Below are 24,536 nucleotides of genomic sequence, written 5' to 3' on the forward strand. Positions count from 1 at the left end.
ATTATTTACTCAGGTGTTTTCCCATGAAACACAGTCTGGGCTTCAAAATGTTTAACTTTCAGATTACAGCGACATGTTAATGAACATTTTACAGGAGTCGATCAGCCACAGACGGAACTGATCTGACTGGTTGCAGTAAAAAATCAAAGGGTTCAGCCAGAGTCTTTCATCTTGACTGAGTCACTTGGCAAGCTTTTATGGCCAAACATCAACTCTAGTCAAAATTCAATGTCTAATGTATGTCAATTATGTCACGTGACAATTTATTTTGCATACAAAACATTTCAACTCTTGACATTTTGTAGCCAACCGAGAGCACATTTTATAGGAAATATAATACACAGTTATTTGAGTGATCAGCAGTATATATGGAGTTGATTTCCCCCAGAATTGGACTGGGATTTGAGAAACTGTTGGCATAGTGGCAATTATTGCAGCTACAAGTTTCATGAAACCCACTGGCCAAAAATAGATTTTTTGTTTCCCCTGTGCACAATGGTTTCAAAAGACGAGAAGTAAAATAATGTGCACATTTTCATCACAGCAACTTGAAATGGCGCTCTAATATCACAATTAATGCCTTTGGGTCCAATTAAATAGACAACTCAGGCTGCATTATAGAAAATTGTTTTTATGTGCAGGGAATCAGTAGGAAGTATATTAAAGTAAGCAAAAAACAAAACCAAAAAACATCCTTTAATGAGCTTTAAGGTCAAACAAGTGCTTGGCATTTGACCTCAATGTTGGGACTTTGTCGAATAAATGTGACGCAGTCATGTGACATGTATCCCGCTCCACCAGGAAATGCCACAACAACATATGTTTTCACTCTCAAAACCTACTGTGATACTCTGCAGCTACTGCAGTCACAACTTCATACAGAAAACTTGAGATTAAAAAAATGCTAATATGCCATGATAGCTTCTCCTGTTTTGACCAAAGAGCTACTTTTCTTATTTGTCTTCTGGTTGTCAGTTTTGGTTTAATTTAGATTCCTTTTGTTTTTGAGTTTCCTTTCCCAAAAAAAAAAAACCTGCTAATTTGTTTCCTTCCAAAATGATTTTAAGCAACCAGGAAAATACATCTTATGAGGAACGCTGTTCATGTAAACAGTCAATATAATAATAATAATAATGATAACAATAATAATAATAATAAAAACTTGTGCTAACATTTCTCTGTAATAACCCAGTATCTCACATAGATTTAAGACTCACGAAAAAGCAAGAGATAGTTTTTCTATCTATGAACGCAGCAACAATGAAAATGACTGTTGTTATTAACCAAGCATTTCACAGAAATCATGTGTAGGTCAAGCAGGTCTCTCATCATATACAGTATCTATAGTACTTCTGTTAAGTATATTCTGAGGTGTGACGCTGCACAAGAGCGACACGTGTAATGAAATGATTCTTTGGTTCAGTTGAAAAAGGAAAAACATGGTCAATGAGACATGATACCGATGACAAACTGGCCCGACTACCCTACAGCAACCACCCTAAGAGAAGTACATATGAAAAGCTGATGCACGCAATGACGTGTGGAACGTCCGAGCTAGTATTTCACATTCCTCTTTAGCAACAACCACACTGAACAATCAATAATATAACATCATTTCATAGAAAAAGATATATACACAACTAATAAATAAGGGATAAACCCATCGCACCATGGTACACAGTAGTCTTCTCACATGCTTTTTGTCCATCAGTCTTTTGTGAATCAAGTCCGTGAGTTGAAAAGGGACGGGTCTCTGCTCTTTGGAAAACACTACGTGGAAGAGGGGTTCTCCAGGACGGTGGAGCTCGAAGGTGAAGCGGCAGAGGGAGATGCAGCCCGGGTCAATATCCGTCTTCCAGCCGAGTGTCCAATTAACCTGTGGAGGCAATCAATTAGAGAGGCTGCAGACTGGTGGGACCCGACACAGGAGACACAGGAAATCTATAGCTGTTTGAAACATTGACTTTACATAAGGAGACCTTCAGTTGCTTATTCTGAAGAAAGGTCTGGCTCTAACGTTTAAATGCCAATGTACATGCACTACACCTTTATTTTTATAGGATTTGCATGAAAATAGAGAGAGGAAGATAAAACTTAGGTGGGAATATTTAATCTTTTATTTATTTAACCCCAAAGTTGCACTTTGTCGTGTTGATTGTTAAAGCTGTAGTGTGCAACTTCTGTAAAGTGTGTAAACGATTGGAAGCAGTAGAATTTACTTCTGAAACGTTGCGTTTGCACAGTATCTCCTTACCGGCTTTGGGCACGTGACACCAGATCTAAACGGTGCTATAATGAGAAACTCCAGCTTTGACAGTGGTTTAAAAGGCAACAGACATGTGTTCATATTCCAAAGTTACACACTGCGCTTTAATTAGCCAAAAGTTGCTATGACTCCCACATCTCTAGAAGGCCTTTTGGTACCAGTAAAAGGTGGTGTGGGTGTCTGCTTGGACAGGATGTTGCACCCCCTCCTGTGTTATCGCAGTATAATGGCTGAATAATCATTTTAAATGTGTGCTGGGTTAAAACCACACTTCGTCATCAATCACCATGTGCCTCAGAGAGCCACGTGCATGGACATCTGTTGCTGGGGCTGCTCATTTCACTCCACACCACTTCGGGCCAGGAGCGAGGACGTGACACGAGCTGCTGGAGAGTGAGGGCTTTTGTTTGAGGCTGAGGACACATTGGAAACTTCACTCCAGGAAACAGACTACAGTGTCTGACTACATGCACTGATTCTCCACACTCCCTTTGATTTTTACGCGCAGTCTGTGCGTCTTAATAATTTGGAGTGGAACCACCACAACATCATGACTTTAAACAGATCACGGAATCTCTATACTCATGTGGTGCAGATTTAAAGCATTTCTGAAAGGACACAAATACACACCGAGGTAAATTTGGCTCATTAGGCGCCGTGCGTAATTAAATCCAAGCGTCGCAGCGCGTAAAGGGTATGTTTTGGATTCAGAGTATAGCTTTGCTTGTATGTAATGCAATATCAGACCTGCCTGGTAATCCATCCAACACATTTTCACCTCCATGAAGGGGGACACAACCATGTGCAGGGGCTCGCAAAACTTTTCTTTCCGCCAAAATAAATCCATATTTTGTGATATCCTGTCTCCTCCTTTGTGGAACAATGTCCGCTCATTGTTTGATGTGTGAGGGAGAACTAGAACCTCACTCACGATATCAATATCCAGCAATAAACCACAATGTATATATAAATTTTTTTAAATGCCAGCCCTGGGGAGCCCCGCCTCTTTCTCTTAAGCCATCTTACCGCTAAAGGCGCACCATTGTCCGTGGGATTCGCCACAGGTCACGCGACGTTCGGCGTGCAGCGGATGGTCTTCTGGTTGGGCATCTGCACGACGAGCAGCTGCTGCTTCTGCCGGGTGGACTTGACAGCCAGGATCGCCTGCCGGTTCTTGTACTGGACCATCTGCAAGGTGATCTCCGCGTTCCAGCCCTCGTCCTGCGGACACCTGAAGTCGATCTCCTTGCCCTCCGTCATGACCACCGTGAAGTAGACGTACTTGCCTTTACGCTCCACGCAGTCCACAGTCTTCATGTTGGCGAAGTGGAGCTCTTTGACTTTGCCCGTGTCTCCTCCACCACCACCGCTGCTGTGGTGGTGATGGTGGTGGTGGTGGTGGTATTGATGGTGCTGCTGCTGCGGGTGGTCGTGCTGCTTGGGCGGCAGCAGCAGGACGGCGTCCTCGGTCAGGACGCAGTGCTTCTTCTTCCAGAGCTGCAGCAGCCCGTCACTGCGCTTCTCCAGCAGTCCTTCTTTGAACACCTTCCTCCCGTTCTCCAGCATCTTCCCCCTGCTTCACTACACCGGCGGACGGACGGACAGATGGACGGCAGGTCAAGGCATGAGATGCAGCTGCTGTGACTGCGGTGGTGAGTGGAGTCGGAGGTGGAGATGAGGCGGACTGCCTGCTGCCTGACTATTTGGCTGCTGTTACAGAGTGTGTGGGGTGTTTGGAGGGGGGCGGGATCTGGAGTGGTGTACCGCCCCCCTGAGTGGCACCAGCCCCCCACACGATGACAACAGTAACAGCCTGCTAATAACCAATAGTTGGTTATAATTCATTAAGGAGTGCCCAATGCTGGCTTTCCTTTGAGTCATTAAAAGAAACACCTGACTGCTGTGCTTCTAATCTAGAATTTATCGACGTCTTTACTGTAATTACGTTATGAAATTGGCTGTGTGATGGGTATTTGCACTGCTATACTTTAAATGTTGACGGTTTTAGTTCTGCCCGCCTTAGCATATCTAACGGCTCTCATGTGTTTAACTGGTATTTAATGTGGTCGTGCGTAAAACATTTGAAAACCTCATTCCCCAGGGACGGATTTTTTCTAAACGCCAATGCTGCAACATGTTCAACAGGGGAATGGCGCCCTCTGCTGGCTGCAACCTTATTTGTCAGCATCTAATATGGGGGGGGGGGGGAAATGAACACACAAATCATATTAGATGTTTACCCAATTTATTCAGGAACATACACTTACAGGTATTGAGTACATTAGTATTTTTGTAGCATAGCGTTTTGCCTTGACAACAGCTGCTCAGAGGGACCCTACAGAACCCTGTCACATCCTTTCCTGGGCAACAGGATTTGAATACTCCCTGCAGAATGAGAAGTACCCTGGCTCTCCACAGTGGACACAACACTGCCCAACAACCAACACTTTGGCTGTTTTAACAACTAAAACGCAGAAGAATGGACTGGGGAGGAGGCAGGCTACAGTTTCTTCTTGGCCACTCCCTCCTAACCTTAAATATTGCTCTGAAATGCTTCTCTGTGGCCTTCTGGGCAACAAAAGGATGGCGGGTGTCAGTGAGGAAGGTGGGTAGTTTACCATATAATGGCCTAGTCACATTTTCCTGCTCTTTCACAGTGATAAAACGGAGCAAAGACCTCGGGGACGACACCGTGGGTCCACAAGCCACCGGACAACTCACTAATTGGTGACATGAGGTAAATGTCGTGAAATGAAGAGAGAGGATGGGAGAGTTGGTGAAACCTGACTATAGACACAAGGGCCGACGAGGCGAAACGTTACTTTGCCGTGCTACATCTGACTGATCTTCTCTGAACAGTGTGCCTCCCTCACCAAGAAAGGCAACGCACTGAAAACAAGATAGCACGAGTTGAAGCATCCACAGAGTGGGGTTCCACGTACAGGCATCAAAGTGCTGTTCACAATACTTGGACACATAACCTACGATAGGACACCAGTGGCACACCACACACACTAGTACGAAGTGCTATAGAGACGACAGCCACGCCGCTGTGAGCCTACAAGGAGCCTGAAGCACTGGAATACTGGAGCTACGACTTCTGAACTTGTCATCCTGCCAAAATGTCTCATGCCCTTTCCTCATCTGAAGAATTCTCTGGAATGTTTAAGAGACTCGACCAGGCTGCACTAAACTCTGGGAACGACTCGATGCATAATGAAGTGGTCTTGACTTTTGATCGGTTTAGACGAATCAGTCCAGTTAAAAAGAAGCAGACTTCTTTTGAGAGCAGTACACGGATGGTGCCAGCCAGACTGCTTACTGGAATGTATCAAGAGTGGAGAGCTGTTGAGCACAAATGGTGCAGGAAGTGGCCAGAAAACCGGAATCCAGATCCTATGCTAAGCAAGATTTAGATTAACTGGAATGGACACCGAGCTCCAGTCACGCATCTGTCCTCCATCTCCACAGCTGGAAATGCTACAGTGCTTTTACAAGTGCTATATGCTCGTCGAAAGAAGTCAGAAATTAACCTGGAACTTCGTTAGGAGCAAAAAGAGTTAGGGGGGTGGGGGGGAGGTTATTTATAAATTGACGTTACAGTGAGGCAGTCCAAACCACAGCTGTTGTCTAAGAGCAAATACAACAAAAGACTTCACGAGAACCCAAACTAGTTTAGCAGTGAAGAAACACGTTCATGCTTTGAGGGAGATTTGTTTCCTGCGTCTATTTTACAGAGGAGGAGGAAGAGAAGGAAAAGACAGGTCTAGTAAAATATGTATATTGAGTCACAGCTCCCAGAATATTACCATGAATTTTTTGTAACAAAAATCTTGAAACCTTTTTTCTTCAAATTCTCTACCAAGAAAAATACAAAACATTATAAGGCGGTAAGTAACTATTTTAAACTTTTTCTCCTTATTTTTTAGGATTTTTTTTATAGATTTTTTTTTTTTTATTATTTGAGAAGCCATTACAGTGCAGTTGATCCTCAAGACAGCCAGGCCAGGCTTCACTGCTGCTTACACTCAGCTGGGGGGGCTGCATCCTTCTACAAAAAAACAAAACACAGGGATGGGAGAAGGTCGTTAATACTAGGTCACTTCACTCAACACTCACATAAGCACGGTCACATCAAAGTCTACTCTACACACACAAGCCACTTCAAGAGCCTCAAGCATTCAATTAGCATCGACAAAAATCCAAGTACAGTCTGAAAAGTTTCATGTCCCGAATGTGATCTCGTTTGAGAGGAAAGACGAACACAGACATGAACACAATGAGAGACACATTCACTGGACAGACTGTGATAACTAGGATTTGTCACGTCCATCAGTGCCATGGACCATCATCCTCTCAAGTGACCTGTGACTAACAGAAAGAACACCTGCACAACAATGTGGCACCATAGTTCAGGGATTAAGACAAACAATGAAATGTCAGTGCACTTGATCCCTAAATGGACCTTTGTTCATGTCTCTTTACCAACAGTGTCCACTATACTAATGTGGACAATGCTGCAAATACAACAAAACTGATTGCTTTGGCATTTTGTCTCGTTTACTCGTACGTGGAGTAAACATGTATTAGTATACAACTTAATCATCAGGCTGCTAATGACATGCCCTAAACTGCTGGTCTTTCAGAAGTAGTGTAAAAGGTAGAATGCATCATCCTTCATTCCATTGCACAAAAAAGGCACATTTAAGATACAAGATAAGATGCTGGTTTAAAAAAAAAGTAACCTGAATTTGCCACAGACTGTTGCTAGAGTCTTCAAATTGCGCTTTGACTCATCTTTTATCAGAATAAAAGGCGCTGAATTCCACATGAGAAGACCTGAATGTGGTTTCTGATCTACAGGCCAGATATCAATGCTGGCGGGCCAGTTTTGGACCACAGGCCACCATTTGCTGACCACTGTAAGTATAGGGACAGGGATGCAGGGAGGCATTACGCAGGACACTGTTGGTAAAAACATAGGTCAAATGGAAGTCAATGAGCCTCCAAAGAGCTCCTCATTTAACCCCGTTAACATTTAGGTAAGGACATCGTCTACAGCCTGAGGGGTAGTTTGGGATTAAGGGGATGTAATTCACAGTAGTTTAGTGTACAGACTTCTACAACTCGCCCAAACTATATCCACAACCTGCAAATTTAGCAATCCTTTATGCATGCGTTTAGATTTAATTTATCGTGTTATAGAACTACAATTATGTTACATGTTTATATTGCTATTATACATGGAATGTTCCACATCAAGGCCAGTAGACGTAGGTGGAGAAAGGTTAAATAGACAACATAAACGGGAATAAAAATCCACCCATGGGTTGCCAAAAGGTGAACTGTGCAATCCTAGTTGTATGAAAACTGATGTTTTGAACATGCATCTGTGTAGTTCATCCTGATACACTGTTTTAATTGCATTTTCTCTTTGCATGTTGGTGGACAACCAATTTTTTTACTTGCATCAAAACACCATTTACACAAGCAGCAACAAATTCAGCAATGGACGCTGGGTAAACAACTTCACAATCAAGATTTAACCATGGAAAGCAGATGTTTTCCTAATTGATAGAGGACTCGCTCTGGTAGATAAACCGAGTTAGTTGTCACAGATCTGTTTGTGATTAACTTAAGTTCACTCGTAAGCCTGGGAAATGTACTGGCTGCTCTCTAATCAACAGGAAAGATTTATGTACTTCCTGTAAATACATATGGCTAAGAACATGCTGAAACCGGTTATCTTGTTCTTTCAAGTGTGCTTTAAGAAAATATAATATTGGGACAGAGATGAGCAAATAGGAGTGTAAGAGCAGATTATTATACATTACATAGTTGTGGAGTAGATAACTGCCTATTTGGAAGAGCCCTGAAACTGCCGTCTGCCAACGGGCCTCATTTTTCAACAGAAACTACAGGATAATAAACATAACCTCAGGACAATGAGTTTTAATTAATTTGCTGCCAAAACCTAAAAAAAAGGAAAACACTTCACTATAAGGGCCCATCACATATGAGGCATGGTGTCCTTCCAGCAGACAGACACTTGTAGAGGTGATGGCACACTGCAGCTGTTCATGCTGCTCTCCATGGCCTGATGCCACACACACGACCTTTATTCAAAGTTTTCATTACAAAAATACTTCCCCTGTGTGACATTTTACATTCTACCCTACATTTCCACAACAGTACTGCAGCATCTGCATCTATCTGTGCATACTAATATATAAAATCCATTTTAAGACTCAATTTGTGATCTGGTGATCATCATGTTTAATAGAACATGAAACTGGTCTTGGTGACAATTGCATCCTTGAGGTGGTATGCAAAATCTCTAATGACACATCTCGCATTTAGGAAACCTGCCTTCAACGGACTAAACCTTAGTTTCACATAGAAACAGAACTCTGAGGCCATTATCAACATTAAAAGCAAATTTATACACAAAACTGAGTGTAACTAATGTGGGGGAAAAAAACATGGACAAACAAAGCAATGTTTCAATGGGTATTGAAAGCAAACAAATAAAGTACAAAATACATGGCAGACAAAATAAATAAATCTAACCTGTTTGTACACAGAATACATTTAACATTGTGGAGAGGGGGGAAAAACAAATAAGACCTGACTACTTTCAACATACAGAAATAATACGGGTGCAAATGCAGAGCTAAATATGGGTTAAAGTTCAGAAAAAAACCACACACACCAACAAATCAGTGGGTTAGTATCAGAGGGGTGCAACATGGCAGCAAAGGAGAAGGTGACGGGCATTGGGAGGGATGGTGCACAATGGTAACACAAGGAAACTAAAAGTGGTGGGGGGGGTGTGATGGTAGTAAGCTGACAATTCACAAGCTTTACCTACCAGGATAGGGTTATTTTTCTACTGTCACCATTAAACCTAGTGAGGAAAAATTTAAAGAGTCGCTGACAAAAGATGCCTGGAGATGAAGAAACATTGATGTATAGGAGAAACAAAAAAAGAAGCAAACCTGGCTGAATACAGAACATCAAAGACTTTGTTTAGCAAAGAGGAAGCAGAAATCATGCTGGTTGGTGTCAAATGTTGCCCTCACACTTAATTCAAGGCACGACATTTACTGCCAATCTTGAAACAAGCTTTACCAAGAGTTTTTAAATTTGTCTCTGTGGAGCTTGCAAAACACTATTTTCTAAGCGTGTGCTGCTTTACTTCACTTGTTCATAGTTTTTTCAGCTTAATTGGCTTCATCAGGAAGCAGCAACGCACAAAATCACTGAACAAAAAGATGCCAGTATTTGCATTTATTGTGCCAGCTCCCCACACTAAGGAGGTAAGAATATGGATATATGCAGACAATATGGTGTCCTCGTTCTACGGTTTGAGACATGCTGGATCTGTGTGTTGCTCATGGTCAAGTTTCACAACATGCAGCAGTCAGATTTATAGAAAAAGTCATGCTCATTATACAAGCCAAAGATCAGGTTAAGACAACAGTGAATGAATAAAAGCTTTTTGTTTTTTTCTGGTTTATTCCCGAGGCCAAATTAAGATCATGAAGACAAAAGTAAAAGCTGAAACAAAATGAGATGCATTTGACAGTATGTATTCTGTACATTGAAATCTCACAAGTGGACTTAGGACAGCTTTTTTTCACCATGAAGTTTCACCATGATGATGAAACAAGTGTCAATGGTTCTGAGAGACCAACAGAGCGTCCTGAGCCAACAAATTTGAGAACAGCCGAGTAAGGACTTTGTAAGGACACCAGAGATCTTTACAGGGGTGTGTGTGTGTGTGTGTGTGTGTGTGTGTGTGTGTGTGTGTAAGAGTTAGATGTGATCTCACCTTGGGATCATAGTCAGGGTCGTTCTCCTCATCAGCCTCCTCCTCACCTTCCTGAACACACAGCAACTTCAGTCAAGCAGCTCCATCAAAAACAAAACTGGCTTTTGTACAAGTGGTCAAACTGAGTCTCACCTCATCGTCTGCCTCCTCTCCTTCTTCATCATACTGTAAAAAAAAAACAAAAAAAAACATGATTGATGACCAACAGTCAAATATTTTTTTAAATTAACACCCAACTGCTAAGGAAACACACATTTCAAGCAATGACAATTACATTCAGTATAGATTCCAGTATAGCTTAAAGAATATCTTGCAAAACTCACATCGTCATCATCATCCTCTATGGCCTCTCCGGTAAAGTAGAGCACAGCTCGAGGTACGATGCGTTCGCGGATGAAGTGACCGATTTCAAAGTCAGCAGCTAGAACTGCCTCAGAGTCCTCGTCCTGATGAGAAACAGACAATTCAAGACAATTTAAGAGGCACTACGTTAAGAATGTTTGCATGCAGTAATTGGCAGAGTTTCGCTTAGCATTGGATACTTTAATGGAAACAAACGGGGAAGTTCCTTTCATTTGTTTAACTTGTATTTTTGTAACAGATTTCAACAATGGCATACATTTTGAGAGATTCTGCGATATGGTAACAATCAACAATGTGACAGCTACTGTACTCGATCACAACCTCCTCTTCCTTCCTTGCCACTTTGCTTTAAGAAAAAACTGAACTCTGTACTGCCCTCTACTGGATGTATAGCTCAACAACCATGCCGCCCTAAAGGACAGACGTGTGTATGAGGTTGTCATGGAGGTGTCGTTTCATACAAATAAATGGGATAAATGTACTAGAACAGTGTAGTTTAATACAACTACTGGTATAGTTGTGTGCATTTGTGAACTATTAGCATGAGTAAGAGGGGGAACATACATGATTTCCCTCAATCATACAGAAACTAAACAAGTAATCCATGCTCTGAAAAAGCTCTGTCTCAATAATAAAATTATATTTAGGTTAAACTCTCTACAAGTTAATTTTCTCAACTATTATTAACTATTTATTATTTAGTCTAAACTATGAATGACTGTCCATGAAAGACTTCTCTATTGTTTATCCTGGTAGTTCATTTTGCCATGAAATGCAAAATAAATAATCATAGGAGGAACTACATTGACTCACCAACTCTCCACTTTCTGGGACTGTAAAAAAAAAAAAAAAAACAAGAGCAGAAAAAGGTGTAAGTATAAAGTACAATCATTTATTCAAGTGTAATATTAAACAGCCCACAGTTTAATAAACCATTAAAATTGTCTGTACCTTCTGGAGGGGTGAAGAAGTTAAAGAAGGAGTCGTTGGGGACTGTTTTGGTGACTGTCCTGACTGTGCCGCGACCCTTGTGCTTCTGTTTCTTCTTAATCGTTTTCAACGTGACGTTCTTGCCCTTTGTCCAATCAATCGTGCAGCTGTGGTGAATGAAACAGGAGGAGGCAGCAGCAGAAAGGAAGGTCACCCTCTAATTATTTAAAATGTCACATTTAATAGACATTCATCTAAAATCAGCTTGGGTTTATTTTAAGTGAAATGGTGACGTCATCAGATATGATTCAGAGGGGAGAAAAAAAAAAACTTTCATATACTGGAAACCCACATCATATGTAATGACTTCAATACACAGCTTGTGACATGTCATTCTTTTGTAAAAAAAAGACAAAAAAAAATTAGAACAGCATTATCGTGACCCACACACTCGGAGATAATAATCCTTCATCATCATCAGACGAGCTGGTGAAGCTGACAGTTGTTTCTCAGCAGTGGAGTGTCAGAGATTCTTAACTCCGTTTAATTCTTTAAAGAACATGTGTTCCGTGAACAGAACAGCTGATCAAAGTAGCTGAAAAGCAAGCTTATTTTGAAATTATAACCTTATGAGTTTTGGGTTTGGTTCTGTCACACAGAGGTTCCATTATTTCTCTCCAACGTATAATAGAGGTGCAAGGAATCGACCACACCAAAATATGATAGTTCTTGGTGTAATACTGTACCGATGCAGCACGTCAGATGTTTTTGTCTTGACATTGATAATAAAAATAATAATAATAATAATAATAATAATATAGCCTTGCTTATAGTAGACAATATCCTGTGATACACATGTGCAACGTATTGCTAATACACAGCCCTTAAGATAAAATCACACTGCATTATACCTGTGATTAGGGAAAACCTAGCAGTGACTCCACACTACAGAATACTGCGACATAGATACATTTGACAAAATTAAAGAAAAGCCAGTGTGAAGAGCAGAATGAATCTGCTTTATATTACATGACATGTCATTTAGCAGACGCTTGTGTTGTACTCACCCTGCGCAGCTCATGATCTCTGGGCCGTCAAAAGAGAAGGGGTCGCTCTCGTCAGGCTCTGACCTCATCTTGTAGGTTTTCGTCAACACTGTGTTTGTAAAGAAGTCATTGGCCTCAAAGAGGAACTCTAACGTGAAGCTCTGGGTGAAGAAAAAAAAAGGTTAGGATTTGTTTAAAACTGATTGCCAGACTTATTTAAGCCAGTGAACTCGAGGGTCAGCCGACTCACCATGGGCTGTCCTGGATCTGAGAATTTTACTTTAATATCTTGTAAATGTTTAAGGATGGGTTCATCATGGTCCTGGGGGAGAGAGGAAGCACCACAGCATTAGCTCATACAGAACAAACCCTGCTCTGTCCAACTTGCCCAGCAGGTGGAAGCAAACCCTGATGTTTCATTGCTGGAAGCAGATGTTGCCAGTGACCCATTTTGTCTGCCTCCCCAGGAGCTGTCTGGATGAACCTACCTGCAGCATGTCACTGAGCAGGTCCACATTTCTGAAAACTGTTAACCAGAAATCGGGGATGCCTTTTGGGTCTTCCTTCTCCTCGTCCTTCTTCTCTTCCTCTAGTTTGGCCTTCTCCTTCATTTCATCCTAAACGACATTTAAGGACATGCTCAACCACTTCTCACGTAAGAGTTTCTCACTACCTACACATGGAAAGAGTGTGACTCACTGGGGACTTGGATAGATAAATAAATAGCAAATATTATAATAAAAAATATAGCTGCAATAAAATGCTACACTACAGTTTTCAATTTTGGCTGCATGCAGTGTTAAAGTGACACAATTCTAGATGGGCATTGGAGATGTATGAAGGAAATAATAGAAATGGGAGAGTGCAATCAAAAAAGATCAAATAGTTATAGCAATTGCATAGAGGTGTGTACATGACCTGAGCAGGTTTACTTACTGTCAACTCTTCCTCGTCATTTTCCTTCCATTCACATTCCTCATCTGTGGGCTCATAGGCTGCTTTCACGATATCGCTTCTCTGTGAACAGAACATGAAGTCAGTGTTTGGATCTAAAGATCTGATGTGCAATGACATCTACGTGCAATGTCACATTAAGGGCAGAAAATGATACTCGGTGAAGCATCCACTTCATTCCTTGGAGTGTTTATATGAAAACAAATCCAGCGGATAAGAAACACGACGGGCCTGGAAAACGTGCAGGTCAGCGGTCTCAAAGAAACGGCTCCTGACAAAACGGATCATGACCAAGGTTGAGAGCAGCTCCACCAGTCTTCAATGCTGAATAACACCACCGTCAGATGTGGTGTCAGATTAACCTTTAACTCTTTATTTACAGATCAAGGACACATTAAGCATGTCATGTATGTAAAAGAAATATCACTAACCACATGTTTTCCAGGTAGTAAATAGAATTAATTCTAATGCTTTTGTATGAGTTAATGCAACCTACTTGAAAGTCCAGTCCTCAACATTTAAGAAGATTTTTAATGTGCTCTTAAGGGATACATCACATGCACATTTTCCAAATTGATGCAAGTCCATTAAATAGCCGAATTATCTATGAATATCCTACATGATTACAGTCTGGACTATTTAGAGTAAGGTGTATATTCTGTGAAATTGTACATCACCGACATGTTTCATGAAATCAAATGATGTGTATAAAAAGAGATGCAGCAACAGTGTCAATGAGTCAAAATAATAAAAAAGCACATGTACAAATGACTTACTTTGTCAAACAGGGGTTGGTAAAGAGCTGCATACTTCCTTTCCAGTTCATGTACTTCTTCATAGAACTTTGCTTCAATGTGGGCACATTTGACCTGCAGGTTCTTCAGGGCATTTATACGTCTCTTTACAACCTTGGGTAAACTGTTGGAAGATAGAACAGAAGATGTGAGGACAGTTCTGGAGGAATCAGGGAACACAGCATTTTCACTCTTCACCAGAAACAACTACAAATGCCTGCAAAGAAAACTAACCGATGCATGGCATATCCAACACAGCAAGCACTAGCTTTTACCACCCAGCCAATGATACAGCTTATGCAAGTGGTGATTTTACAAATCCATTTGTACATTATTCAGTTAACGTGTTTAACAGTAAGGAGGGAAAGTATTTTTTGCCGGGTTTGTGCAGACCTTAAAAGAAGCGTGATGAAAAACCTGCATTATTTGTTAAAAATGTTCCCACAAAAGGGCCTTCCCTTTGAAGATGATCAAAGAACTTTAGAGCAGAGCAACACAGCACACTCCCAAAAGGATTACGATCAAGTCAGCGTGGCCTTTCAAGTGCACCCTTTAAACAAAGCAAGACTGTGCCAAAAACAGGCATTATTGACAATTGCTTCATTTGACACTGAAGAAACTGGGTCTTATTTGTACCTGGATTTATTAGTTTGTGCTTGGTATGATCTATTGCACACCTATTCAGGATAATGATGCAGCTTCCTTAAAATCAAAATATTTAAAATCTTTGTCATAACTGGTTTAAGAGATTTAAGATTTCACACAAACCCAACTGGCATGATCAAATCCTGCGTTTCATAAAATTACCTGTGAAGCCCTGTGGTGGCTGAAAAACACCTTGGTTATTTACAATTTAAAAGTATCTTTTCTGCTGTAGTGTCCTTACAGAAGATAAATATCTTCACTACTCTGCAGCCAATTCGGCTCGAGCCAGGCACAATTTACGTTCACGGATCGAGATTAAAAATCTGTTCATCCTTCACCTCTCAATGTACCCCGACGGTGAGCCGCTCAGACCATCCAACCTCTCCTGCAGCGCTGCCAGGATTTGTGGATTCTGCATCATCTGTACGGTCAGCTGACGAGCTAAGTACACAAGCAGAGAGAGGAGCAAGACGGAATTAGACAAAACCAAAAATTGAGTGTTAAACAGTTCTTATGATCATATTTGAATTAAAAACATTGTGACAAGAATCCCCACCAAAGCATAAATCATTTACACGTGTTAGTACACTAACAAAATCTGAGCAACATCCAAGCGTTTCATGCTGCATGGATACAAGAGATGGCAGTCACTAACAAAAAGGACTTCTTTTGTAGAAGGAGACAGGTGATGGATGGAACAATACAAGTAAACACCACATTTGCTCGTGCTGATCAAAGATCAGGCCATTCCTGCTGGCAGGTGAGACGATTGAAGAGACTAGAAGTCACTCTTCTGTGTTGGCAAATCCTGGGCATTTTGCTTGTAGTGTGTTAACAGCTAGAACAGATCAGCTGTCCAAGTCTTCACACCCCATCAAACAAATACACCCACGCACAAAAAAACCCCACATAGGTAAAACTCCTGCCTGCTTAAACCAGTTGCCACCCCATTGTCTACATTCTCTGGAGATTCACCTGCTGAAGGCACCTGACCCAGACAGACTCCAGATTGTATCCAAGTTAAAAGTCTAAAAATTATTTGAGTGCAATATTAGTATGTTCCTGAGATAGTATGTTCCTGATGCACAGTAAACACAAGCCATTTGCGTCTCAACTTTTTTTGAGCCTTGAAACGTGGCGGCCACATTTAACATAAGAAAATGTGACTGATTTTGCCCTACTGAGGGAGAAGTGGTGTTTCTAATGCCCTTTAGCATACATTTAAAACCTAACCAATTTCTTAGCTACTTTTGCACTCATAATTTCATATCATGACACTCCACAATAAGGGAAAAATGAATGCTTTCCTAGTCAACCAAATAAACAAGGCTGCATTGGGAACAACATGAAATCCCATGCCATTTTGACAACACCTTCTGGTGTAGAGGTTTGCGTTGCTGTCAAAAACAACTTCTTTACAGTAAATGTCTACACGATCAATGTATAAATGCAAGGATTTTTGAAAAAGGCAAATCACCATCAAGTCTTTGGCACTAGAGCTGCAAACTACGATTATTTTCATAATTGATAAATCTGTTTATTTTCACGATTAATCGAGTAATCGTTTGGTCAGTGTTTGTCAAACCTGGAAATGTTCTCGAATGCCTTGTTTTGTCCACAAACCAAAATGAAATCTTGTTTTGATCATGAAAAAGCTTCGAACCGATTGATTATCAAAGTAGTTGACAATTAATTTAGTAATCGATTAATCAAGTAATTGTTTCAGCTCTAGCTGGCACCTGCATTTTCAGTGGACCCCTACTTCCATCCACTGACCCGTGCATTTTTAAAGACCTGTTTTTTAATGCCCATTTACCAAAAAGGAAAAACTGCACAACAGTACATTAACTTGAGGAAGGCAGCTACGGTATAATTTACTCTGTAAGCCAGCAGACTTATTTTAACCTTGCGTTCAGAAACATCAGCTGCCTTTCACATATTTTCAAAGCTGTGACGAGTTTGTTACTCACCAGCGGTCTGTGTACTACTCATGCATTTCTAATCTCCCTTCAGCTTTCAGAAATCATGCACAGCTTCCCACAGCGTAGACACTGACGGATCAGTCGTGGGCAGTCGGAAGGGGCCTTTTTTTTTTTTTTTTAAATCAAGTCTAGCTTCTAAAAGAGTTCTCTAATCTTGCTATAAATAGAAAAGGCCAAACAGCCTTTTAAATCCATCTACAATGAGCCAGGAGTGGGTTACACATGAGTCTGAATCTTTTATTGAGCATCAAAAAGGATGCATAAACAGCATCCAGGTCCTAAAGTAAAACACACTCCAGACTGAAATTCAAATCACTTCATGCAAATGACATTTTTAAAAGTGGAAATAAGTGGACACTGTTATTATGCAACTCAATCAATGCTAATACTTTTCGTTAGGGTTGCATGATATATCGGCATTAATATTGGTATCGGCCGATGTTCGTAATTTTTTAACATATCGGCATCGGTCCAATGAGTAAAACTGCGCCGATTTTAACAACCGATGTTAATACCCGTCTATTTGCTGTTTGTGTACGTGTGTCGGGAAGGGGAGGCCATGCTGCATTTCTTTGAGCATGTTACAGTGACGCAAGTGCAGCACAAGGTGTGTGTGTGTGTGTGTTGAGGAGAGATAATGTCAGCGGTGTGGGCGTTTTTTCAGGGTGTCGATAGAAGATACGCGAAAAGCATTATGCAACACTTGCAAAGTTGAGATAATGCGAGGAGGGTTCCGTGTCAAGTCATTAAATACCACAAATTTGATTATGTCATTTGAAAAACTGCCACCCAGAAGTATACGAACAACGGCAGGAAGCTAACGCTAGTAACGTTAGGCGGCAGACAAAAAAGAAAGCAGCGCAGCTGGGAGCCCAATACAGCAAGTAATCGAACAAAGGAAGACATTGGCCAGGGCAATAACGATCAAGGTAATGGAAATGATTGCTCTTGACGACCAGCCCTTTTCCATAGTGAAGGACCGAGGGTTCCGACGGCTGATAGAGCATATTGAACCCCGCAACAACCTGCCAAGTCGGCGCTACTTTTCCAATGTTTTGCAATTTAATAAATATCTGGTTGCCATGAATACTGGCAAGTTTGATAAAGTAATGTTATATATATTTTTTTTATTATGGCAGCTCTTAGTAGAGCTTGTCAGGTATTGTTTCTCATATCTGTTGTGTAGTTTTATTGTTAAGTGAAGTGGCGCGGTTGTTGTTGCCGGGAGGAAGGGTTGTTGACTTTATTTACGTACCCAGTATAGACGCCCTTATCTCGGTTACAGTAACTTTGGCAGGGTATTATTTTTATTTATGTTTGTAATTTATGATCCAAACTTTCTCACAGGAGTTTAGTGAGTTGAGGGCGTTAAACTGTACTTTAATTTAGTTACACACTTGCTACAAGTGCTAAAGGATTCTAAAAACCTTTACTTGTGTCTTATGGTCGCCCTGTAACCTTGTTATTTGGAGGTAAAACATGTTTTGAAAATAAAGGAAGACAATCAAAAATTCAGCTTGCATGATTTTCAGTCTGTACAAACTTTTATCATCTCAGAAACCTTTTTTTTTAAAAAAAAAACATATATCGATATCGGTAGATGTCGGTTATCGGCCATAGCAGCAATATTAATATCGGATATCGGTATCGGCCGAAATATTCATATCGGTGCATCCTTACTTTTCGTACATTTATTCACTTAAACTTTGAAAGTCAGACTGTTTAAAAATGGAAACAGTTGTTGATGACTGAAGTTCGCAAAGACAGTTAGTTTTTGTAGAGGTTTACCTTTGCTGTTTTCATCTTCTCCCGTCTCCTCTTCTTCCACATCCTCCACGTCCTCCATATCTGCAGGGTCAATCTCAGCCTGGTCTTTACTGCTCAGGATGTAGAGGGGCAAGAGGAGCATTTTAAATTTGAAAATGCTTAAATGCTTGACCCTATATACTACTATACTATGTATATATGTGCCTGTTGTCAGAGATTATGTGTAGGTGTGAGAGTGGAGCCAGGCGTTTTGTGAATCAATGCATTGTCTGCAGATCTACTACAACATACATTTCATCCATTTAGAAAATCAATGTGCAGTGGTCAGTGTCGATGGCCACAAACAAATCAATGAATTAGAAACCCTGAGAAGCATAAAAATACTTCTGATAATGTGACTAATTTTCATACATATAATCCCTGATTCATGAGGTCAAACAGCACATTCCTGGTTCCAGTCCATGGTTCTTGATTCGTGCAGTGGAAATGCACCTACTACGAAGATGAAACCGTGGCCTGGAAATGACATCATTGACCACATAGCAGTAAACAAGTGTTTGCTTCTACACTATCATGTCATGTTGAATAATTGACCACGCCTCTGGTGTGTGTGATGTCACAGCAGGTGAATATGCATCATTAAAGTATTAACTGTAACCAAGGATGGAAGATGTACTTACTTGTCGATGTCTGCCATTTTAGCTGAGTCTCAAGTAATGCTATAAAAAGAGAGACAGTAATTAGCTTTGAAAGACTTGAGAACACAAACCAATTCATTTTCAGGTCACATTTAACTGTCAGATGTGGGTCAAACGGTGTCAGTGCTCATTTTAGGGTGCATAGAGAATGTGATGGTTTATTTAGCAACATGTGAGCGACTAAGAAAAGACAAAACTGTCTGTTATGGTTGTAGTTTTTTCAAAGTTAATTTGACTTCATTAATGAACAATGATAAAGTAACATCACAAAACACAAATGCATTAACACAAGGGACATGGATCCTGAACTGCTGTCAAGACGCTGATGTTCACACCCAGCACATGCACGGTCGAGGTTTGCAATAAAGTCAAATTTACAATTGCTTAGATACTTTCGAAAAAGACCTTCAAATAGCCAAAACCAAAAGAGAAAGAATAATTTAATTGTAAAGATGTTTTTTGCAGATGACAATAAAACCTTTAAATATTAACTTCTCAACCAACTGCTGTGGGCTTTAAATGGCCTAAAATAAGTTATTTATTTTATACTTAACAGTTATATATGAAGGTACACCCACGTCTGCAGTGAAACCCCCAACACCACATCTGCTATGCATGCTTTTTAAAATCATACATCCTAGATTGTGCATAATGGCTTCAAGCTTTTTCCACCACTTTAATGAAAAGAACATTAAAATGCACAATTAATTCTCCCGCAAATTATAGCCAAGTCTACACTACCCCATATACATATATAGGATATGCACATAAAAAGGAGCTGTATGCAAAAGACAAGCCAACACTTCACAGCCTTCGTCTGATCAAAACAGAACATTTTCAATTTCAAAACCAAAACAGATTCTTCGAGACCATTGAAGCAAATGTGATAGTTGAAGTATTATATCCAATGCACTGCCCAAACAAAGAAAAGTTGACCTTTGAATTTAAAGTAAAAAATATACTCATAACTATGTCCACGAAAGATGGAGCTCGAGTTTTTCCAACATTTTCTTTCTGGCTTTGGAATCCACACAGAAAAGGTCCTTGGTTGAACTGGGATCCAAACCACTGACCTTGCTGTGGGGCAACAATGCTAGCCACTGGCCCATTGTGAGCACCTAGGGTGACTCCACTGGTGGCATAAAAAAGCAAATCTGAATGAAGGTCTGTGGGAAAATTAACATATTTCCCACCTATCACAAGTTCACACATTTATAGCAGAAAAAGTCATTATTTCTTACAGGATGTAAAACCTGAAACTGTTTCTACATTACATTACTCAATGTATATGATTATGATCTGCTTAAGTAATGTAAATAAGCTGACTTTTTGGCCAAGGGGTTAATCAATACAGAGATGAACATGCCAAAAGATTTGAGTGACTTTTATCATTTCATCACAGTGGACCACTGAGAACACATTCTATTTGCAATACTGGGTCCAAATGCATTAATATGGTTTATGGTCTTATTAGAGTAACACTATGTTTCCCCATTTGGATGACATCTTGCATTCTTCCACATTACAAGGATGAGGGCATACCAAACTAACATGGAGAGTATACATGACATACATTTGGTGCTTATATTTTATGATGTTCATGCATTTTCAGACTTGATTTCATTCGTTTGCTACTACAGTTTACACACATTCATAATGATCCGGCAGTACAGCAGCCAAAGTCCCCACAACACTAACTAACGATCATGATGTGGAAGTGACAGTGTCAAAACTCACTGAGGTAGCAGTAACTCAAACCTAAATCCTTGTGATGAATAATAGAAAGGGGGGAAATCTGCTTGTCAAATGTAACAGAGCCACATTTGCTGTTCAACTAAGGTGGTGGAGATCTTGCAATACTGCTTGTCACCACATACAATGGTTTTATGATGAAGGAAATGTAAACTTGTGCTGATCAATGTTCAAAGAACAGGACCACATAACCTTCCAATATCAAGAGACTTCATTTAAGGCATTCCATTTAAATGTGGTTGGTTCCTTTGAGCTTACTAGTCAATGTATTGGTTAATCAGCATGAATATTAATAAGCTGTAATTAAAAGGAAATTCTAAATATCTCAAACATCTACTGTAAAGATACTGTGCAAAACACCCTGTCTTGAAATATAATAGGCTGGCTGGTGGGGGGAATTAATCAGTTGCAGAGCTGAAGAGGCCAATGAAATGAGACGAACCCGTTTCATCTCATTTCACAGTTGTGGAGAGATAATGTTAAGTGGAGACACCGCTCTACTGCGAGTTGAGGCTCTTTTTACACTGCAAGTAGCTGATAATTGAAGAGTTGAGGGCATGTACCAGTGTGCTGCTGAACTTCCTGAAATACACGTTTGAGTATCTCTGTCTAATTGGTTATTAATGTCATGGAAATCAATCAAAAACAATCATGACAGTAGTTGCTCGTGGTATGGGACTTCTGATAATATGAGTACAGCTCAGCTCATGTTAATGTTCTTGTGTGACAACTGAAATCACTTCATTGCTATAAAAAAGCCAAACAATTTGCATTCATAAACATGGCAGCACAAGATAGTGGCCTTTTATATTAAAGCAATTATACACTTATAAACATACCTATGGGTAGAATATTACATTTCTGACAATAAACCCTGCTAAATAGTGAGGGGTCTTGCTGAGAAAAATAACATCTTTATTTTTTTCCATCTTCTTTCATTTGTCTAACATTTTATCACCATGTTTATATTAATTATATTTCCCCTATTCTTACCATTTACTTCTATTATTGGCATAGATTAAATCTTTGACAAGATATGAATGTTGATATTAATAATGACTGTCCCACACTACAGGATTGGCCAGATTTCAGTCCCGATCTGGCTATTCTAACAATCGTGGGTGCCTTACAATTTTATCTGGCAAAATTATCCTGTAGCGTGAGGGGTTGAGTTCGGAGTGTTCCCGATTTCAAATTGTAAGTAATAAACAAGTTTGATATTTGACAGCGATTGGGGCATGAGCAGAACCCAGCAACAACTTGTACAAGCCAAGTTGATGCCATCCTCTTTTGCCTTTCTCAGCATAAAACAAAGCTGACAGTCTGCCTCTGTCTGTTTATATTCTGAGATCATGTTAGACCGAGTTTCTGTGGGATCCCAAATCCCTGGAATGTCCTTGAAAGTGTGTGAAAATGTGTGTGTGGTCCTGCATCTTGACTGGATTGTCTAGTCTGTGCTTTCTCAGTATTGGTTATCAAGTCAAATGTGAAAATCCTTGAAGTGTGGGTCAGTCTTAACCAATTCAAATCACACACAGAATACAAAAATACTTTAACCAATGAATAATAAAAGTTGGGTTAATTTAGTTGACAATTAATTGTTGCATCCCAACAACAAATACCAAATTCCACTTGACATCAAGTGTTTTCTCTGACGTGTGCATGAGTTCAGCAGAGGGCATGTGCTCCAACATTATGACCATCTACACCCTTTCTTCTTCGTCCTGCCCGGCGACCACGTGTTGCATGCTCCGGTCTAGCAAGCCGTCAGTGTCTGACACGAAAAGCCCTGGGTTAAAGTCTGTGTGCTCACTTTTACACACACACACACACACATTTACAACTTTACTCGGGCCGAGAGAAAGACCCTGAACCTGGTGAAAAGAATACGGTGCGACGTCAAAGCACAAACGTGCCCCTGCGTCCTTCACGAACAGGCAGACCACTGCTGAGTAAACAGGCTAACTTTAGCCGGCCTAACCGCACTGCCTGGGTGCTACTTCAGCTAGCTTGCTAGCTTGATGCGCACTACTTCTGACTGAGCAAGTGGGAGGAACAAGCTCCGAGACACGAACAAGCTTTGAGACACACACACACACACACACACACACGGGCCGGTAAAGTGCTGTCTGCCTTGTAACATGTCCTCGCCAGCTTCCGTTATGTCACAGTACCGGCTAACCTGGTGAAGCTAGCTGCAATGTGTAGTTGTCTCCTAAACTCCCACTTCCCCACCCTTAATACCATCATCCTCCCCCCAAAAAATAAAAAAAATAAGGTCAAGTCCGAAAATGATAGATACGAGACACGTGTCAACAAATGTCGACAGACGCTGACAATGACAAGAATTATATGACGTTATGTTGTTTATATTATTCCGTATTTTGTCTGAACAATACCGGATTAACGGATACAATCCCGGGTGGTTGTTTAATTCCCCCCTTCAATCGCGTGTAACGTTAACACACATCATGGTGGAGCCAGTCTCGATGGCTGCTGCCGCTGTCTGCCTCGCTTGGTAGCATTAGCAGAAGCAAAGCTGTCTCCCTCCGCCGTCTGTTTGTCCAAGCAGCAGACATTTAACTACAACTTCCGAAAACGACGAGCAAGTTTGGGGCGTTGGCTCCGGGAACATTTTCACGAGTCCTGTCCGCTTACCTTCACTCTCTGTGGCCCGTGGATGGACAGGTTTAGGTGGCGCTGTGTAGTGAAGCGGTCCCAGGGAAGAAAGAGACTCCGCTCGGATGGCGGTAAAAGAGAGCGAGATCCCGCCGCCTGCGCTCATATACATCCGACGTCATCACGTAAACTGGCTGTCACCGAGGCAACGCTGTCCCTGGGAGGGGCAGCAGCGAGGAGGATGTCCCCAGGGAGACTGGGGGGGGGGGGTCTTCATCCTCATCATCTCTACCTCAATCATCCTCTTCCTCATCTAATCACTCACTTCCTCTTCTTCATAGCCTTCTTTTCTCGTCATCACCTCCTCATAACTTCATTTTCATTTGTAATTATCAACCTATATACAGTATAATAATTATCTCCCCATTAGTACCAGCAGCTCTATACGAGCCTTATTTTACTGCTCTAGACATTGTCATCATATCGTACATTATATGCACTCACCGGCCACTTTATTAGGTACACCTTGCTCGTACTGGGTTGGATCTGCGTTTGTCTTCAGGACTGCCGTAAAGCAACACAATGTAGGATCAACAGGGTGAATGTCACCCCTGTCAAAGCCTGATGTAACTTCTGGTTTTCGGGTCCATGCCACAAAAAAGAACTAGAACATTCTGCTTTATGGCATGAGTCAGGGTATACTAGCATCACTAGAATCTCTCATTCCACCACATCCCAAAGATGTGCTATTGGACTGAGATCTGGTGACTGTGGGGGTCATTTGAGTACAGCAAATGCAGTTCAGTTTGAGATTATGTGAGCTTCATGGCTTGAGGTAGCCTCTAGAAGGTGGGTACAGCAACAATATTCATGCAGGCTGTGATAT

The 24,536-nt window shown here is 40.9% G+C and overlaps 2 protein-coding genes across 4 annotated transcripts; both read right to left on the bottom strand.

Moving 5' to 3' along the window:
* Window positions 1-240: 240 nt before the first annotated feature.
* Window positions 241-4,411, bottom strand: phlda1 (pleckstrin homology-like domain, family A, member 1). Its single transcript, XM_058624175.1, has 2 exons — window positions 3,293-4,411; window positions 241-1,876 (listed from the first exon to the last, which is right to left on the bottom strand). Exon 1 carries the CDS (start codon window positions 3,830-3,832, stop codon window positions 3,332-3,334), a length of 501 nt encoding a protein of 166 aa, XP_058480158.1. The 5' UTR covers window positions 3,833-4,411; the 3' UTR covers window positions 241-1,876; window positions 3,293-3,331.
* An 83-nt stretch (window positions 4,412-4,494) lies between these two features.
* On the bottom strand, window positions 4,495-23,838 carry nap1l1 (nucleosome assembly protein 1-like 1). Of its 3 annotated transcripts, XM_058624174.1 has the most exons (16): window positions 23,690-23,838; window positions 19,262-19,300; window positions 18,603-18,691; window positions 15,171-15,273; window positions 14,170-14,311; window positions 13,376-13,456; window positions 12,928-13,056; window positions 12,690-12,761; window positions 12,461-12,600; window positions 11,415-11,560; window positions 11,277-11,296; window positions 10,424-10,546; window positions 10,233-10,265; window positions 10,101-10,151; window positions 9,138-9,173; window positions 4,495-6,317 (listed from the first exon to the last, which is right to left on the bottom strand). In XM_058624174.1, the coding sequence occupies exons 2-15, from the start codon at window positions 19,276-19,278 to the stop codon at window positions 9,168-9,170; spliced, it is 1,152 nt and encodes a 383-aa protein (XP_058480157.1). In that variant the 5' UTR covers window positions 19,279-19,300; window positions 23,690-23,838; the 3' UTR covers window positions 4,495-6,317; window positions 9,138-9,167. The 3 variants fall into 3 exon arrangements, with proteins under 3 accessions (XP_058480157.1, XP_058480156.1, XP_058480155.1); XM_058624173.1 differs by lacking the exon at window positions 9,138-9,173; XM_058624172.1 differs by lacking the exons at window positions 4,495-6,317; window positions 9,138-9,173 and adding an exon at window positions 8,528-8,584.
* Between the last annotated feature and the right edge of the window lie 698 nt (window positions 23,839-24,536).

Source organism: Solea solea, chromosome 3 (genome assembly GCF_958295425.1).
Source record: "Solea solea chromosome 3, fSolSol10.1, whole genome shotgun sequence".
In the NCBI taxonomy this organism is placed as follows: domain Eukaryota; kingdom Metazoa; phylum Chordata; class Actinopteri; order Pleuronectiformes; family Soleidae; genus Solea; species Solea solea.